The sequence below is a fragment of the Ananas comosus genome, linkage group 11 (genome assembly GCF_001540865.1).
Source record: "Ananas comosus cultivar F153 linkage group 11, ASM154086v1, whole genome shotgun sequence".
In the NCBI taxonomy this organism is placed as follows: domain Eukaryota; kingdom Viridiplantae; phylum Streptophyta; class Magnoliopsida; order Poales; family Bromeliaceae; genus Ananas; species Ananas comosus.
The window spans coordinates 6,250,953-6,272,031 of NC_033631.1; the positions used below are offsets into that span (position 1 = coordinate 6,250,953).

Sequence of the window (21,079 nt, forward strand, 5' to 3'; positions counted from 1 at the left end):
TTGCAATGTTTTATATGTAAATGCGTCTTTTTTCATCAGCATATTTTGACGGCGTCGCTTGGAATAATGTAGTATTGCGTAGACTCGTGTAATCTTGTTTTTAATCAGGAAAATGAAGTCCAGGTTGATGAAATTAATCACATATTGAAACTTTGTTTCTTTTTTTGTCCTTTTTTATTCAGAAATGCCATGGCCTGCAATGCCAGCACCCAGACTTTGGAATCTCAGGTATGTTAAGTGATGATATCCTCATCATTTTGACCATTATTTAATTTGATCAATTTCAAATAATAGATTGGACAAGTGGGTGAGAAGAATTGACTTTTTATGAGCACTATTTAGGTTAATCTGTGAAACAGTTCTTATTTGGTCAAGAAGGCGGATGGGGGATAAATTGGTAGAAAGCGTTAATGAATCCATTAATCAGCTAAGCAGGAACTCGCCATAACATGGTTGATTATTGAGTTAGAATTAGGCATGTTTGTTGTATTTTTGCAAATAAAGTTTTCGTTGACAAATTCTTTCCATTCATTTACTCTCCCATCCTAACTTTCCTTACGCAGATTGGCAAGTTTGAAGAAAAATCAGAGAGAAGCACCTTTCATAAGCAGTATGTAGTATTAACGAATGAAAAAGTAGTTAGAGCTAGCGAATTTGAAAGCAATGGAGGTTTGCGACTAAAACTAAGACTTGTAGGCCTTATTTGGACATCAGAATATGTTATCCAATGATTACTTATTCAGTTTGAAGATTTTGTCATCCACGATTTGGTAGGAAGTAATATTTCACCTACCAGCTATGAGATGATTTGCCTTATTCCGTAAAAAATGAATTAAGAAGATACCAAAGTAGGGTCGGACTAACTAACCCCTTTGAGCACAGTTAGATATCCGCAGTTTTATAAGAAAGGTTCGATACCTAGCTATGTCAAATTGGTTTACAGTAAAGCAATAAGACTTGTTCTTTACTGAATTAGTGGTGTGAATTAGTGGTCATGTACCAAATTTTACTAACATTTCACTCTACAGTATGCAATAGTTTTCATATCTTAATCGCAATGCTACGGTGTTTGATGCGCTGAATTACTGGTATTTGGCTGATATATATATATATATATNCATACCTAGCAGCTAAGCCTTCGAGATAGTAGCTTTTGCTAAATATTCATGCTCTCGCTAGCATGAGTATTATCATATCATCAGCCTGGGATATATCCGACACCGATGATATGATAATACTCATAACCTCGAGAGCATGAAGATTCAACAAAAAAAACTACTTCGAAGGCTAAGAAAATAGGTGAGGCAATTTATACTAGATCTCATAAACTATGAAGATCTTTAACAGTTTAAAGCACTGAAAAACTTTAGCATTCCATTTAAGACAGCTTGCTAATATTTTAAACGAAAGATCTTTAAAATTGACGACAGGTATTGTAAATTCCTACTACCTTAGCAAGCTAAGCCTTCGAGATAGTAGCTTTTGCTAAATACTCATGCTCTCGCTAGCATGAGTATTATCATATCATCAGCCGTTAAATGTTATTTATAGCATTTAAAACTTCTAGAAATCAAATTTTATAATTTTTCGACATCATTTACCTTACGATCAAGAGGTCACAAATTTGACAATTTTTAATGGCCGGTATGGGATACTTGCTATTTTAACGGTGTAAAAGAATCGAAATTTGTTGAATTTTGATACAAAATTTTATTCGCTATCTAGATAAAGATCAATAACTCTGATCTTGAATTGAAGGATTCGATCATCCTTTTTTAGGACGTCGTTCGATTTTGACTGTTTATTTTATGCTCGTTTGATGGACTTTATTATGATTTCGAAAATTTACGAAATTTATTTTCTAGAAGTTTCAAATACTCTAGATCATATTTAACGGAGTGGATCGTCGATTTGGAAGCTTCATCATAAAAAACAATTTAGAAGTACGAGAGCTCCAATACTCATAATAGTATAGTAGCCACGGCCTATATAGGGTCCGACTACTATACTATTATGAGTACGATCTGCCACAGCCCGCGACCACCCGCCTATTTGGCTGAGGTCCCGGAGCCGCCGACATCGCCGAATGGACAGGGTTTCTCCTGTACTACGGACAGAGTCTCCCCTGTACATTCAAGGCATCGCAACCAATACAATTCACGAAGGTTCCAACCAGAAACAGATATCAATCAAGATTGCAAGTGGAAGGTATCATACAACATAAACACATCCTAAGTTATTACATTCATTCACTTTCATAGTTTTTATATTATAGTTTCCATTCTTTTTCATCCAAATGCAATCTAAGTTATTACAACATTTACTTACTACAAGTTTGATACATTGTATTCTTTTCATTTCCTTTACCCCTAAGCTATATAGACGGGATACTGCTAGCTCTGGTCTCTGGGGTAGGGCGCTATCTGCAGAACTACGCCCTCGCCTTGCGCCGCCGCGCTGCACATGTGTGTACCTGTACCCTCAAAACAGCAACACGGGGGTGAGACTATTGTCCATAGTCCTAAGTGGGTTTAGTCACCCAAGAGAACCAGCTCAACCAACAGGTCTAACGAGGCACTGCAACATGTTAGTTCAACAATATACAACAGATATATATTCAATTGAAATACATGTCATGCCTCACGAAATGCAAGATGCAATACCTGTAATCATGTAAGTAGGGTACTTTAACGCTACTTATATTCTTAATCATTCTTTACCCTTGTCATTTAATGTTTACTTTTAGCTCTTAGCTATTCTTTACTTGTAACCTTTCTTTACTTTATCAGCTATTCTTATTCCTTAGCCGATCTTTATTCTTTACTTATTCTTTATTCTTTACTTATTCTTTATTCTTTATACTTTGTTGCACTTTTCCACTGGCCATTCTTTCCAAAGGTTTCTCTTACCTTAGTTCTCTATGCCATTCGATTCGGTCTTAAGTCAATCAATCGCGGATAGTCCGCGCACTGTCTAGCTCGAGGTGAAGGAACTCACATGCACCTCAGCTGGCAACAGCTCACCGTACTCCTGTCCTAGTCGTCTGGCGGCGAACGAATCGCACCTCACCCAACAACGGCCTAGGTCCATGACTTAGCCACCCGGCGGCGAAATCGTCGCACAAACGCCATGACAGTGGTTCAGTCAACAGGCGGTAGGATTCACAAACTGGCTAACCATCCGGCGGCGAAATCGTCGCACACACCATGACAGAGGTTCTTTAGCCCTTGGGCGGCGAAATCGTCGCACACACCCAACACCACTTTGGGTGTATCCTTTTAGCCTTGGGATTCCGGAATCCATTTCACATCACATAGGGGTTGGTCTTAACCCTATGGAACTGACCTCTCTAGGTCTAAGCTTTTACTCAACCTAAGTTCACCCATTAGGTTTATTGCTTTCACCTTCTTAACCTAGGTTTATTATATTAGGATCATTATTCTTTCCAACCTAGGTTCACTTGACTCTAGGTTAAGTACTTTTCATTTCACGACCTATATTTATTAACACTAGGTTGGATGCCACTCGATCTATTTGATTTTAGATCTACTCCTGACCTATGTTCCTTAACACTAAGTTAGATGCCACTCGATCTAATTCACATACTAATTGTCCAATTAAGCATTCTACTTATTCTAGAGTTATCAATTCTCATTTTCCAATGTTATCTCTCTAATCAAGCTAGAGTTATCAACCAAGTTCATATGCATATATAATCTCACAATGCTAAGCATGCATCTATGATCTCACAATGCTAATCACGCGTTTATAATCTCATATATCATTTATATGCATCTACTTAGCATTTACATCATTCTATAAACATGCATCATATAACTTGCTCATTATGCATTCTAGCATTTCTACATTACATTATTTAGCATTATATAACTTGCTCATAATGCATTCTATTTAGCATTTACATCATACTATCAACATGCATTATTTAGCTACATGCATCATTTACATGCTTCATTTACATTTATATGCATCAACATGGATTCTTAGTTTCTTAGACATAAAGGCGAGCCTAGTCACTTTGGTAAACACAACCCACCTTAATTCGCGTTCCGATTGCTTGTCGACACTTGCAATCGGCCTCCCGCGGACCCGTATCCGGCACGGCCCGATACTGCAACTGCGCCTCAACCGTGCTCCGCTTCGCAGTCCCGAAAATTATAGGTCTTCGGTTATGTGCCACGATGCCTCAAATCCATTTCCATGATTTTACGACGTCGCCTCGGCCTTCCGGCGGACCCGAAGCCTAAACGTCTATTTCTTTAATAACTTTGTAACGGCTCGTCGGATTGCCGAACCGTCTTCGCCAACGCGTTTCGTTCCTAGCAATTAGGTTTACGAAGGGTCAAATGAGATCAAACCCTCATATTTTGAAAGTTTGCATTTTGGAGCCCTAGGTTACAACTATGCAAGAAAATCACTAAATTGATTCATGATTCAAGCTTAATATCTAGATAGCATGCTAGACTCCTCTAAATCCATTTATAAGGTATTTAAACCAAGCATTAAAGATCTACCATTAGAGGGCTCAAGAAGCTCACCTCAAAATGAGCTCAAAACCATGGAGAAGATGAAGAAGACGAAGCGATCCACCTCCAAGCTTCAATCTCACCAAATCCATCTTTTGGGAGAGATTTAGAGAGAGAAGAGAGGCTTCTCTCTTCCCTTCCATGCGTGTGTGTGTGTGTGTGTGTGCGCGGTTTGGGCTGCTACGGCTGGGAGGAAGAAGAAGCAAAAGGGATTTAATCCCATTTTACCATTTTGCCCCTAAACTACACACTATTCACTACGGGTAGCTCAAATCTGATAAATTTGGTTGGACCCTTCCGGATGTCCGTTTTCGCTCAAATTTGACAGACAGGCTCAATTTAACGTACCGAACAAGAATATATTAAGTTTCAGTTTCGACTCCGTTTGGTTACCGAAAACTATGCCGACTGCAATCTTTATCAGATAGCTTTCGGATTTTATTTCTCACTCTACGGGTGTCAGAAAAATATGAAACTTTAAATCTAGCCTCATAAAAATATTTCTGACATCCCCGCCTAATTTTCATAATTTTCTGAGACTGTACATTTTCTGCTAATTTATCAGTCCCTTTTCCAACAGAAAATTCTAAATCTTCTGTTTTCGCTCCGATTTCAGCACAGGTCGTTCCAACCGATATTTCACTTCTCTAAATCCAATAAAATAGTATCTCATACTATTTTTATTTATTTTTCTCTTTTATATTTAAAATTCGGTATGTTACACGATCGCTCTCGCTACTCATAAATCGTTTTTGATGATAGAGCTTCTGAATCGATGATCCATACCGTTAAATGTATTTACAGCATTTAAAACTTCTAGAAATTAAATTTTATAATTTTTCGACATCATTTACCTTACGATCAAGAGGTCACAAATTTGACAATTTTTAGGCCGTATGGGATACTTGCTTTTACGTGTAAAAAATCGGAATTTTTGAATTTTGATAGAAAATTTTTATTCGCCACATAGATAAGATCAATAACTCTGATCTTGAATTGAAGGATTTGATCATCTTTTTTAGGATGTCGTTCGATTGACCGTTTATTTTATGCCCGCTTGATGGACTTTATATGATTTCGAAAATTTACGAAATTTATTTTCTAGAAGTTTCAAATACTCTAGATCATATTTAACGAAGTGAATCGTCGATTTGGAAACTCCATCATCGAAAACAACTTAGGAGTACGAGGCTCCAATACTCATAATCTCATAATAGTATAGTAGCCACAAGAATTATATACATTATATATATATATATATATATATACTACTTATAAAAGCGTGAGTTTTGAATTTTTTCCTTTCCAAAAATGCATCTATTATTTTTACCAATATTGTCATGTCCAGTAATTTTCAACTATCGATTTTAAATAAATCTTTAAATAATAATTTATTCTCAAATATAGATTTTAAGTTTTCACCATTAGATCTCATCCAATGAATAAAAATAAAAATATCTGTCATTTTTGTTGACAAAAATACTCTCCATATTCGTTATCTCCTATGTATGCAGCGTTTCTTAAATATTCTTTTTCTACCCACCAATCATTTAATACGTAAAACTAAATTTATCTCTTATCTAACGTAATACTCGTCAATCACGTAACAGCTAATCACGTAATACGTAAAATTAAATTTATTTCCTATTCACGTATTTTTTTCAAATATTTTTTTCTTATCAAACATAATACCTATCAACACATAGTATTCAAAATTAAATTTTAAATTTGTAATGCCCGCCAAAATTTAATACTCGCCAATTTGATAATTTGTATTTTAATTTATGATAGTAGATTTTTTCTTACATAAGATAGTAGATTTAATTTTGACGAGTATTAAAATTTGATGTGCCATAGAAAAGTTAAATATTGTTAAAAAAATTTTAATACCCCTAAATCAAAACTAAATCATTAATAAAATATAATTTTAAATATTTTTAGCAAAATATTTAATATTTAAATATTGCATCATAAAAGAGTAGAATATTTCTAAAAAAAATAATACACGCCCAATAAAAACTAAATCGTTAATTAAATATAATTTTAAATTTTTTAGCAAAATATTTAATATTTAAATAGTACACACTAAAATATTCTCGGTGTTCTCAAATATAAAATATATTTTATCCATTTTAAATAAATCATTCTCAAATATAGATCTTAAGTTTTCGGCATTGGATTTCATTCAATGAATAAAAATAAAAGTATATGTCATTCATATCCGTTATCTCCTATCTACGCGTTTTTCAAATAAAACTAAATTTATATCTTATTTAACGTAATACCCGCCAATCACGTAATACCTCCGCTAATTACGTAACAAATTAAATTTATTTCCTATCCAAGTATTTTTTCAAATAATTTTTTTTTTCAAACGTAATACCTACCAGTATTCAAAATTAAATTTTAAATTTGTAATTCCCGCCAAAATTTAATACCCGCGAATTTGATAATTTAAATTTTAATTCATGATATTAGATTTTTCCTTATATAAGATAGTAAATTTAATTTTGACGAGTATTAAAATTTGGCGTGCCATAGAAGCGTTAAATATTGCTAAAAATATTTTAATATCCCAAATCAAAACTAAATCGTTATAAATATAATTTTAAATATTTTTAGCAAAATATTTAATATTTAAATAATGGTCATAAAAGTGTAGAATATTTGTAAAAAAATTAATACCTATCCAATCAAAACTAAATCGATAATTAAATATAATTTTAAATTTTTTTAGTAAAATATTCAATGTTTAAATAATATCCACCAAAATATTCTCCGCATTTTCAAATATAGAATATATCTTAATACCCTCGCATATAATATCTACACTACCCAATCTTATCTTATCATAATATTTATTACACAATATATACATCATATCATATTTTTTTTGTATTTTTTATTTTCAGCTATACGTTTCTTATATATAAAGTATATATTTTTTTAATAGTATCCATTTTTATTTTTATCTATATTTTTCTTAAATATTTTTTTAGTAATATCTTTTCTCATTTGTTACAGTCATCGTCCTACTCATCATTGTTTGTGCCGGTATATTGTCGCGTTCGCCACCTTCGTCATAATTAAAGAGGTATTTTAATTCCATTTGAAATTTTTTCTTTTTTTTAATATGCCTTTATACTATTTTAGTTTTTTTTTTTCGTTTTTTCTTATTTTCATATATACTTTTCTCAAATATAAAATATATTTTTTTAGTAATATATATTTTTATTTTTATCTATATATTTTTTAAATATTTTTAAATTTTTTTGTAATATACTTTCTCATTTGTCCCCATTGTCAACACTGGTACATCGTCATCATCATCACCAACGCCGACACATTATCGCCTTCGCCACCTTCACCGCCTTCGCACAATTGAAGAGGTATTTTGATCCTATCTGAAAATTTCTCTTTTTTTAATATGCCTTTATACTGTTTTAGTATTTTCTTTACATTTTTTTTATTTTTACTATTATTTTTCTTAAATATTCTCAAATATTTTTTTAATAATATTCTTTTTTATTTATCTCCGTCATCAACGCCGGTATATCATCACGTCACTGGCGTCGGTACATTATCGCCTTTGCCATAGTTAGAGAGATATTTTGATTTCATCTGAATTTTTTTTTTCTAATGTGCCTTTATATTGTTTTAGCATATTTTTTTTAGTATTTTCTCATTTTTACCTATATGTTTTTCAAATATAAAACATATATTTATTTAGTAATATTCTTTTTTATTTTTACCTATATTTTTCTCAAATATTCTCAAATATTTTTTTAGTAATATTATTTTTCATTTGTCCTCATTGTCGGTACCAGCACATCGTCATCATCTTCCTTATCGTTATAGTCGTCATCGGCGCTGACACATTGTCGCCTTCGCCACCTTCTATACTACTACTAATTTCTATACTATTTCAGTTTTCTTAGATGTTGTAGGAATGGTTGTTCAAATCAATCACTTTTTCTTTCTATGGTTGTTAATCCTTCTAAACGTGAAGGTAAAGTGTTTCTCTGTTCATCATTTCACATGAACAAATTATTAATAACTAATTATTTGGATGGATTAAAGTATGAATCGAATTAGATTGATCATCTAGGACAAGATAGTGCTAACATACATTGGCATGAAAAAATTATTAATAACTAATTATTTGGATGGATTAAAGTATGAATCGAATTAGATTGATCATCTAGGACAAGATAGTGCTAACATACATTGGCATGAAAAAATTATTAATAACTAATTATTTGGATGGATTGAAGTATGAATCGAATTAAATTGATCCTCTAGGACAAGATTGTGGTAACACACATTGGCATGTAGAGAGACGTTATTGCAAACAATTCAATTGTTGTATTAAAACAGTTCACGTTAATATCGATAATTAGAATAAATGTACTTTTTAATATTTTATTTTTTCTGTAGTATTTTAAATTTATTTATCAGGATCAATTTATTTAGCAAAGTTTTGCGAGTAAAATTGTGCTTAATCCACCTATTCCAAAAACTCAAGAAATAAAATTAAGGTAAAAATTTTTATTTACTTATATGAATTCTTATTAAATTTATATTTTTTATTAATTTTATCTATTCCGATGATTTACTAATATTTACTTATTATTTTTCTTACTTTCAGTGCAATTTTGTACGGAAGGGAGACTGATGGTGCCATTTTCACAAATTTTGTGTTTTTTTTTCAATGATACCATGATAGATTTTGTATTCTTTCTTTGATGATATTGTAATTCTATTTCTTTTTTCTGATATTTTATTTTGGTAATGATTAAATATTATATATCGAATCTATAATATTTATTTATAAAAATTTTATTTTTTAGTATTTGTGCGACGTGTATTGCACGTGCACTTAGCTAGTATATATATATAGTTGAGCTAGAATGCTATCGATAGCAAACGAGCTCTGTTGCCACCCATTTGTTTTCGATGATAGAGTTTTCAAATCGACAATTGGCACCGTTGAATATGATCTATACCACTTTAAGTGTTTAGAAATCAAATTTCAAATCTATATACCGGCGGTTTAGAACTGTTATAATAATTAGTTAAAACCATCGCTAAAATATATTTTTGTCAACGCGTGTTAAATATTACTAAAATAAGTGTCGCCACAAATCAACTTTTACTACAACAGAATTAAGTTATAGGGAGACATTTTTGTGTAAGTGTTCTATTTATGCCAAATTTTTTTAAAAAAATCTATTAAGGCCTAAATATAAAGCCCAATACAACTAAAAATAAAAATTTCTCTTCTCAACCAACCCCATCCTGCTAGAGATGTCAACGGGTCGGATTTGGGGCGGATTTTTAAAAACCCGAACTCGAACCCGAACCCGAACTCGACGGATTTTAAAAATTCATATCCAAATCCGAACCCGACCAAAAATTCGAAATCCGAAACCTGAATCCGAACCCGAATTCGAAAATTTGAACCCGGAACAATTATTATTTTTTCAATATTTCAAAATATATTATATTAAATCTAAATTTTTAAAATACAAATTCAAATATAACATCAAAAATATATATATATATATATATATATATATATATATATATATATATATATATATATATATATATATATATATATATATTATAAAAATATAATAGTATATATATATATATATATATATATATATATATATATATATATTTTGATGTTATATTTGAATTTGTATTTTAAAATTTAGATTTAATATAAATATTTTGAAATATTGAAAAAATAATAATTGTTCCGGGTTCAAATTTTCGAATTCGGGTTCGGATTCAGGTTTCGGATTTCGAATTTTGGTCGGGTTCGGATTTGGATATGAATTTTTAAAATCCGTCGAGTTCGGGTTCGGTTCGAGTTCGGGTTTTTAAAAATCCGCCCCAAATCCGACCCGTTGACATCTCTAGCAGGATGGGTTGGTTGAGAAGAGAATTTTTATTTTTAGTTGTATTGGGCTTTATATTTAGGCCTTAATAGATTTTTTTAAAAATTTGCATAAATAGAACACTTACACAAAAATGTCTCCCTATAACTTAATCTCGTTGTAGTAAAGTTGATTTGTGGCGACACTTATTTTAGTAATATTTAACACGCGTTGACAAAAATATATTTTAGCGATGGTTTTAACTATTATTATAAACAGTTCTAAACCGCCGATATAGATTTGAAATTTGATTTCTAAACACTAAAGTGGTATAGATCATATTCAACGGTGCCAATTGTCGATTTGAAAACTCTATCATCGAAAACAAATGGTGGCAACAGAGCTCGTTTGTATCGATAGCATTCTAGCTCAACTATATATATATAACTAGCTAAGTGCCGTGCAATACACGTCGCACAAATACTAAAAAATAAAATTTTTATAAATAAATATTATAGATTCGATATATATATTTAATCATTACCAAAATAATATCAGAAAAAAGAAATAGAATTACAATATCATCAAAGAAAGAATTACAAAATCTATCATGGTATCATTGAAAAAAAAACACAAATTTGTGAAAAATGGCACATCAGCGTCTCCCTTCCGTACAAAATTGCACTGAAAGTAAGAAAATAATAAGTAAATATTAGTAAATCATCGAATAGATAAAATTAATAAAAAATATAATTTTAATAAGAATTCATATAAGTAAATAAAAATTTTTACCTTATTTTATTTCTTCTTGAGTTTTTGGAATAGATGGATTAAGCACAATTTTACTCGCAAAACTTTGCTAAATAAATTGATCCTGATAAATAAATTTAAAATACTACAGAAAAATAAAATATTAAAAAGTACATTTATTCTAATTATCGATATTAACGTGAACTGTTTTAATACAACAATTGAATTGTTTGCAATAACGTCTCTCTACATGCCAATGTGTGTTACCACAATCTTGTCCTAGAGGATCAATTTAATTCGATTCATACTTCAATCCATCCAAATAATTATTTATTAATAATTTTCATGCCAATGTATGTTAGCACTATCTTGTCCTAGATGATCCAATCTAATTCGATCATACTTTAATCCATCCAAATAATTAGTTATTAATAATTTGTTCATGTGAAATGATAACAGAGAACACTTTACCTCACGTTTAGAAGGATTAACAACCATAGAAAGAAAAAGTGATTGATTTGAACAACCATTTCTACAACATCTAAGAAAACTGAATATAGTATAGAAATTAGTAGTAGTATAGAAGTGTGCGAAGGCGACAATGTGTCAGCGGCCGATGACGACTATAGACGATAAGGAAGATGATGACGATGTGCTGGTACCGACAATGAGAACAATGAAAAATAATATTACTAAAAAATATTTGAGAATATTTGAGAAAAATATAGGTAAAAATAAAAAAGAATATTACTAAATAAATATATGTTTATATTTGAAAAACATATAGTAAAAATGAGAAAATAACAAAAAATTGCTAAAACAATATAAAGCACATTAGAAAAAAAAATTCAGATGAAATCAAAATATCTCTCTAACTATGGCAAAGGCGATAATGTACCGACGCCAGTGACGTGATGAATATACCGGCGTTGATGACGGAGATAAATAAAAAAGAATATTATTAAAAAATATTGAGAATATTTAAGAAAAATAATAGTAAAATAAAAAAAATGTAAAGAAAATACTAAAACAGTATAAAGGCATATTAAAAAAAGAGAAATTTTCAGATAGGATCAAAATACCTCTTCAATTGTGCGAAGGCGGTGAAGGTGGCGAGGCGATAATGTGTCGGCGTTGGTGATGATGATGACGATGTACCAGTGTTGACAATGGGGACAATGAGAAAGTATATTACAAAAAATTTAAAAATATTTAAAAAATATATAGATAAAAATAAAATATATATTACTAAAAATATATTTATATTTGAGAAAAGTATATATGAAAATAAGAAAAACGAAAAAAAAACTAAAATAGTATAAAGGCATATAAAAAAAAGAAAAAATTTCAAATGGAATTAAATACCTCTTTAATTATGACGAAGGTGGCGAACGCGACAATATACCGGCACAACAAGATGAGTAGAACGATGACTGTAACAAATGAGAAAAGATATTACTAAAAAAATATTTAAGAAAAATATAGATAAAAATAAAAATGGATACTATTAAAAAATATATACTTTATATATAAGAAACGTATAGCTGAAAATAAAAATACAAAAAATATGATATGATGTATATATTGTGTAATAAATATTATGATAGATAAGATTGGTTAGTGTAGATATTATATGCGAGGTGTATTAAGATATATTCTATATTTGAAAATGCGGAGAATATTTGGTGAATATTATTTAAACATTGAATATTTTACTAAAAAATTTAAAATTATATTTAATTATCGATTTAGTTTTGATTGGATAGGTATTAATTTTTTTACAAATATTCTACACTTTTATGACCATTATTAAATATTAATATATTTTGCTAAAAATATTTAAAATATATTTATAACGATTTAGTTTTGATTTGGGATATTAAAATATTTTTAGCAATATTTAACGCTTCTATGGCACGCCAAATTTTAATACTCGTCAAAATTAAATTTACTATCTTATATAAGGAAAAATCTAATATCATGAATTAAAATTTTAAATTATCCAATTCGCGGGTATTAATTTTGCGGGAATTACAAATTTAAAATTTAATTTGAATACTGGTAGGTATTACGTTTGAAAAAAAATTATTTGAAAAAATCTTGGATAGGAAATAAATTTAATTTGTTACGTAATTAGCGGAGGTATTACGTGATTGCGGGTATTACGTTAAATAAGATATAAATTTAGTTTTATTTGAAAAACGCGTAGATAGGAGATAACGGATATGAATGACATATACTTTTATTTTTATTCATTGAATGAAATCCAATGCGAAAACTTAAGATCTATATTTGAGAATGATTATTTAAAATGGATAAATATATTTTATATTTGAGAACCCGAATATTTAGTGTGTATATTTAAATATTAAATATTTTGCTAAAAAATTTAAAATTATATTTAATTAACGATTTTTTTTATGGGCGTGTATTATTTTTTTTAGAAATATTCTACTCTTTTATGATGCAATATATTAAATATTAAATATTTTGGCTAAAAATATTTAAAATTATATTTATTAATGATTTAGTTTTGATTTAGGGGTATTAAAATTTTTTTAACAATATTTAACTTTTCTATGGCACATCAAATTTTAATACTCGTCAAATTAAATCTACTATCTTATGTAAAGAAAAAATCTACTATCAATAAATTAAAATACAATTATCAAATTGGCGAGTATTAAATTTGCGGGCATTAAAAATTTAAAATTTAATTTTGAATACTATTGTTGATAGGTATTATTTGATAAGAAAAAATATTTGAAAAAAATACGTGAATAGAAATAAATTTAATTTTACGTATTACGTGATTAGCGTTTACGTGATTGAACAGTATTACGTTAGATAAGAGATAAATTTAGTTTTACGTATAAATGATTGGTGGGTAGAAAAAGAATATTTAAAGAACGCCTGCATACATAGGAGATAACGAATATGGAGAGTATTTTTGTCAACAAAATGACAGATATTTTTATTTTTATTCATTGGATGAGATCTAATGGTGAAAACTTAAAATCTATATTTGAGAATAAATTATTATTTAAAGATTTATTTAAAATCGATAGTTAAAATTACTGGACATGAAATATTGGTAAAAATAATAGATGCATTTTTGGAAAGGAAAAAATTCAAAACTCACGCTTTTATAAGTAGTATATATTATATATATATATATATATATATTATATATATATGCTGTGGCTACTATACTATTATGAGATTATGAGTATTGGAGCCTCGTACTCCTAAGTTGTTTTCGATGATGGAGTTTCCAAATCGACGATTCACTTCGTTAAATATGATCTAGAGTATTTGAAACTTCTAGAAAATAAATTTCGTAAATTTTCGAAATCATATAAAGTCCATCAAGCGGGCATAAAATAAACGTCAATCGAACGACATCCTAAAAAGATGATCAAATCCTTCAATTCAAGATCAGAGTTATTGATCTTATCTATGTAGGCGAAGATAAAAATTTCTATCAAAATTCAAAAAATTCGATTTTTTACACGGTAAAATAGCAAGTATCCCATACGGCCTAAAAATTGTCAAATTTGTGACCTCTTGATCGTAAGGTAAATGATGTCGAAAAATTATAAAATTTAATTTCTAGAAGTTTTAAATGCTGTAAATACATTTAACGGTATGGATCATCGATTCAGAAGCTCTATCATCAAAAACGATTTATGAGTAGCGAGAGCGATCGGTAACATACCGAATTTTAAATATAAAAGAGAAAAATAAATAAAATAGTATGAGATACTATTTTATTGGATTTAGAGAAGTGAAATATCGGTTGGAACGACCTGTGCTGAAATCGGAGCGAAAACAGAAGATTTAGAATTTTCTGTTGGAAAGGGACTGATAAATTAGCAGAAAATGTACAGTCTCAGAAAATTATGAAAATTAGCGGGGATGTCAGAAATATTTTTATGAGCTAGATTTAAAGTTTCATATTTTTCTGACACCCGTAGAGTGAGAATAAATCCGAAAGCTATTCTGATAAAGATTGCAGTCGGCATAGTTTTCGGTAACCAAACGGAGTCGAAACTGAAACTTAGATATATTCTTGTTCGGTACGTTAAATTGAGCCTGTCTGTCAAATTTGAGGCGAAAACGGACATCCGGAAGGGTCCAACCAAATTTATCAGATTTGAGCTACCCGTAGGTGAATAGTGTGTAGTTTAGGGGCAAAATGGTAAAATGGGATTAAATCCCTTTTGCTTCTTCTTCCTCCCAGCCGTAGCAGCCCAAACCGCGCACACACACACACACACACACGCATGAAGGGAAGAGAGAAGCCTCTCTTCTCTCTCTAAATCTCTCCAAAGAGATGGATTTGGTGGAGATTGAAGCTTGGAGGTGGATCGCTTCGTCTTCTTCATCTTCTCCATGGTTTTGAGCTCATTTTGAGGTGAGCTTCTTGAGCCCTCTAATGGTAGATCTTTAATGCTTGGTTTAAATACCTTATAAATGGATTTAGAGGAGTACTAGCATGCTATCTTAGATATTAAGCTTGAATCATGAATCAATTTAGTGATTTTCTTGCATAGTTGTAACCTAGGGCTCCAAAATGCAAACTTTCAAAATATGAGGGTTTGATCTCATTTGACCCTTCGTAAACCTAATTGCTAGGGAACGAAACGCGTTGGCGAAGACGGTTCGGCAATCCGACGAGCGTTACAAAGTTTATTAAAGAAATAGACTTTAGGCTTCGGGTCCGCCGGAAGGCCGAGGCGACGTCGTAAAATCATGGAAATGGATTTGAGGCATCGTGGCACATAACCGAAGACCTATAATTTTCGGGGACTGCGAAGCGGAGCACGGTTGAGGGCAGTTGCAGTATCGGGCCGTGCCGGATACGGGTCCGCGGGAGGCCGATTGCAAGTGTCGACAAGCAATCGGAACGCGAATTAAGGTGGGTTGTGTTTACCAAAGTGACTAGGTCGCCTTTATGTCTAAGGAACTAAGAATCCATGTTGATGCATATAATATATAATGAAGCATGTAAATGATGTAATGTAGCTAAATAATGCATGTGATAGTATGATTAAATGCTAAATAGAATGCATTATATAGCAAGTTATATAATGCTAAATAATGTAATGTAGAAATGCTAGAATGCATAATGAGCAAGTTATATGATGCATGTTTATAGAATGATGTAAATGCTAAGTAGATGCATATAAATGATAATAAGATTATAAACGCGCTGATTAGCATTGTGAGATCATAGATGCATGCTTAGCATTGTGAGATTATATATGCATATGAACTTGGTTGATAACTCTAGCTTGATTAGAGAGATACATTGGAAAATGAGAATTGATAACTCTAGAATAAGTAGAATGCTTAATTGACAATTATATGTGAATTAGATCGAGTGGCATCTAACTTAGTGTTAAGGAACATAGGTCAGGAGTGATCTAAAATCAAATAGATCGAGTGGCATCCAACCTAGTTTAATAAATAATGAGGTCGTGAAATGAAAAGTACTTAACTAGAGTCAAGTGAACCTAGGTTGGAAAGAATAATGATCCTAATATATAAACCTAGGTTAAGAAGGTGAAAGCAATAAACCTAATGGTGAACTTAGGTTGAGTAAAAGCTAGACCTAGAGAGGTCCGTTCCATAGGGGTTAAAGACCAACCCTATGTGATGTGAAATGGAATTCCGGAATCCCAAGGCTAAAAGGACTACACCAAAGTGGTGTTGGGGTGTGTGCGACGATTTCGCCGCCCCAGGCCTAAAGAACCTCTTCATGGTGTGTGCGACGATTTCGCCGCCGGATGTTACACAGTGGTGATCCTACCGCCTGTTGACTGAACCACTGTCATGGCGTCTTTGCGGCGACGATTTCGCCCGCGTGTAAGTCATGGACCTAGGCCGTTGTTGGGTGAGGTGCGATTCGTTCGCGCAGACGACTAGGACAGGAGTACGGTGAGCTGTTGCCGACTGAGGTGCATGTGAGTTCCTTCACCTCGAGCTAGACATTGCGGCGGACTATCCGCGATTGATTGACTTAAGACCGAAATCGAATGGCATAGAGAACTAAGGTAAGAGACCTTTGGAAAGATGGCCAGTGGAAAAGTGCAACAAAGTATAAAGAATAAAGAATAAGTAAAGAATAAAGAATAGAGTAAAAATAAAGATCGGCTAACGGAATACAGAATAGCTGATAAAGTAAAAGAAGGTTACAAGTAAAGAATAGCTAAAGAGCTAAAAGTAAACATTAAATGACAAGCGTAAAGACATGAGTTAACATATTAAGTAGGCCGTTTAAAGGTACCCTACTTACATGATTAGCAGTATTGCATCTTGTCATTTTCGTGAGGCATGACATGTGATCTTCAATTGAATATATATCTGTTGTATATTGTTGAACTAACAATGTTGCCAGTGCCTCGTTAGATCCCTGTTGCGGTTGAAAGAAGAACCTGGTTACTCTTGGGTGGACTAAACCCACTAGACTATGGACAATAGTCTCGACCCCCGTGTTGCTGTTTTGAGAGGTACAGGTACACACATGTGCCAGCGCCGGCGGCGCAAGGCGAGGGCGTAGTTCTGCAGTTAGCGCCCTACCACCAAGACCAGAGCTAGCAGTTAGTCCCGTCTATATAGGCTTACGGTAAAAGGAAATGAAAAGAATACAATGTATCAAATTGTGTAAGTAAATGTTGTAATTAACTTAGATTGCATTTGGATGAGAAAAGAATGGCGAAACTATAATATAAAACTATGAAAGTGACATGAATGAACTACTTAGGTGTGTTTATGTTGTATATGATACACTTGCCATATATATTATGATATGATAATCTGTTTCTGGTTTGGAACCTTCGTGAATTGTGTATTGGTTTGCGATGCCTTGAATGTACAGGGAGACTCTGTCCGTAGCTACCAGGAGCAAACCCGTGTCCATTTCGGCGATAGTCGGGCGGGTCCGGGACCTGCAGCCAATAGGTCGGGTGCGTCGCGGGCTGTGCAGATCGGTTAGCATCAAGTGAGTATAGTTACGTCGGACCTTATATTAGGCCTGGCTACTATACTATTAGTGAGTATGTGGAGCTCTCGTATTCTAAAATTGTTTTTATGATGAAGCTTTCCAAATCGACGATGCACTCCTTAAAATGATCATAGATATTTGAAACTTCTAGAAAATAAAATTCTCGTAAAGTTTTGAAATCTAATAAAACCCGCTCCATCAAACGAGCATAAAATAAACAGCAGTCCAAAAATCCTGAACGACTCGTCCTAAAGAACAGCGCTGTGGTATGATCGAATCACCCCTTCAATTCAAGATCACGAGCAGCTTACTTGATCCCTTTACTCTACGATAGCGAACTAAATTTCTGTATCAACATCTCTCAAACAATAATTTCGATTCTTTCTACACGTACAAATAGCAAGTAATTCACAACATCACGGCCATTAAAACTTGTCAAACTGTGACCTCATTGATCGTTAACGGTAAATGATTCCGAAAAATTACTCAAAATTTGCACTTCTCTACGAAGTCTTTAAATGCTATAAATACCATCTTAACGGTTGGGATCGTCGATCGGGAAGCTCATATCGAAAACGATTTAATAAGTACGAGGAGCGATCGTACATATAATCAGTATAGTAGTCGGAACCCTTATAGGCCTGTGGCTACTATACCTATTCATGTAGTATTGGAGCTCTTACTTCTAACGTGTCAAAATTCAACAAATCCGATTCTTTTACACCGTTTAAAATAGCAAGTTATCCACATACATTAAAACTTGTCCAAAATTTGTGCACCTCTGACTCGTAAGGTACAATGATGTTCGACAAAATTACTCAACAATTGATTTTCTAGCAAATTTTAAAATGCTTGTAAAAAAAATTAAAAAACATTTTTTTAAACGATATGGATCGTCGATCTCGGAAGCGCTCTATCATCGACGAATCATCGAATAACAGATTTTAATGAGTCGAAAGCGATCGTATCATACATAGTATACTAGTCGAAGCCTATTATATATAGTATTATATATAATTATATATTATATATAATATTATATATTATTATATATATCCAGCCAAATACCAGTAATTCAGCGCATGCAAAACACCGGTAGCCTGCGATTAAGATATGAAAACTATTGCATACTGTAGAGTGAAAATGTAGTAAAATTTGACATACCACTAACACACCACTAATCAGTAAAGAACAAGTCTTTATTGCTTACTGTAAAACCAATTTGACATAGCTAGGTATCGAACCTTTTTTATAAAACTAGCGGATATCTAACTTGGCTCAAGGGGTTAGTTAGAATACGACCCTACTTTCGGTATCTTCTTAATTCATTTTTTACGGAATAAGCGCAAATCATCTCTAGCTGGTATGGTGAAATATTACTCACTACCAAATGCGTGATGACAAAATCTCAAACTGAATAAGGTAATCATTGGATAAGCATATTCTGAATTGTCCAAATAAGGCTCAACGTCTTAGTTTAGTCGCAAACCTCCATTGCTTTCAATTCGCTAGCTGCTAACTACTTCTTTGCATTCGTTAATACTACACATACTGCCTTATGAAAGGTGGCTTCTCTCTGATTTTCTTCAAACTGCCAATCTGCGTAAAGGAAAGTTAGATGGGAGAGTAATGAATGGAAAGAATTTGTCCAGACAGAAAACTTATTGCAAAATACAACAAACATGACCTAATTTAACTCAATAATGCAACCTAATTTTTATGGGCGAGTTCCGTGCTTAGGCGGGCTGATTAATGATTCAATTAACGCTTTCTACCAAATTTATCCCCGCATTCCGCGCTTCTTGACCAAATAAGAACTGTTCCACAGATTTAACCGCTAAATAGTGCTCATAAAAAGTCAATTCTTCTCACCCACTTGTCCAAATCTATTATTTGAAATTGATCAATTAATAATGGTCAAAATGAGAGGATATTCATCACTTTAACAGTACTGAGATTCCAAAGTCTGGGTGCTGGCATTGCAGCCATGGCATTTTCTGAATAAAAAAGGATCAAAAAAGAAACAAAGTTTCATATGTGATTAATTCATCAACCTGGACCTTCAATTTTCCTGATTCAAATAACAAGATTACACGAGTCTACGCAATACTCATTTATCCAAAGGCGACGCCGTCAAAAATAGCTGATGAAAAAACCAGACCATTTACATATAAAACATTGCAACTTTTTACTATATTTATTCGTGTAGAGAATTCTACAATTTGACGATGCAATTTCTTTGCTCTTTAACAAAATGAAATTAGCAAAAGAACCAGACAATGAAGAGCAGCAGGAACCTACTCCATACTGAATAAATGATGGAAATTTGGAACAGTGATCATAGACAATGATTATGATATATGGCCTCTTATTTGGCACGGCTAAAGATGAACTTTTATTCAAAAGATTGTAGGCCTCTGTTCTGCTATGCAAAACAGTTTTTTCCCTTTTTTTGTTTTATCAGACGAGTTCTATGCAATTAAATGCATTGCCAAAACATTTAAAAACTATACATCTATGTCTTTTTAGTGCTGGTGAAAGAAAGAACAACTCTTTCCAACTTCTATCTTTTGCTACATGTGACAATCAAAAGAGTAAAATTTCTTCTCATTTCACATTCAAAAATTAGGTCAAATGATTCAATTTGCCAGCATAATTTCTGCCATAGAAAGAAGTTCACCACCGACTAAAAAATACTTAGACGCAAGAAATTACACCCAATCACTTCGCTGTACGCTATAAGCAAGAAGGGCGGCATATCCTTAATAGTGTTTTTCCATAGTGAAAGAGGAACTAGTTACTACCTTATCGTACACTATTTATGCGAATAAGTGACAAGGCCTATTAAAATTTTGATTTCTACTAACTAACTTAACTCGTATTTA

General features: G+C 32.1%; 1 protein-coding gene across 1 annotated transcript in view; it reads right to left on the reverse strand.

Annotated features, from left to right (window-relative positions):
- Positions 20,132-21,079, reverse strand: part of LOC109717109 (probable pathogenesis-related protein ARB_02861) — a 1,875-nt gene continuing 927 nt past the window's right edge. The window contains exon 2 of the mRNA XM_020242787.1: positions 20,132-20,191. Within this exon, the coding sequence (XP_020098376.1) occupies positions 20,132-20,191 (60 nt within the window). The remainder of the gene's footprint in view (positions 20,192-21,079) is intronic.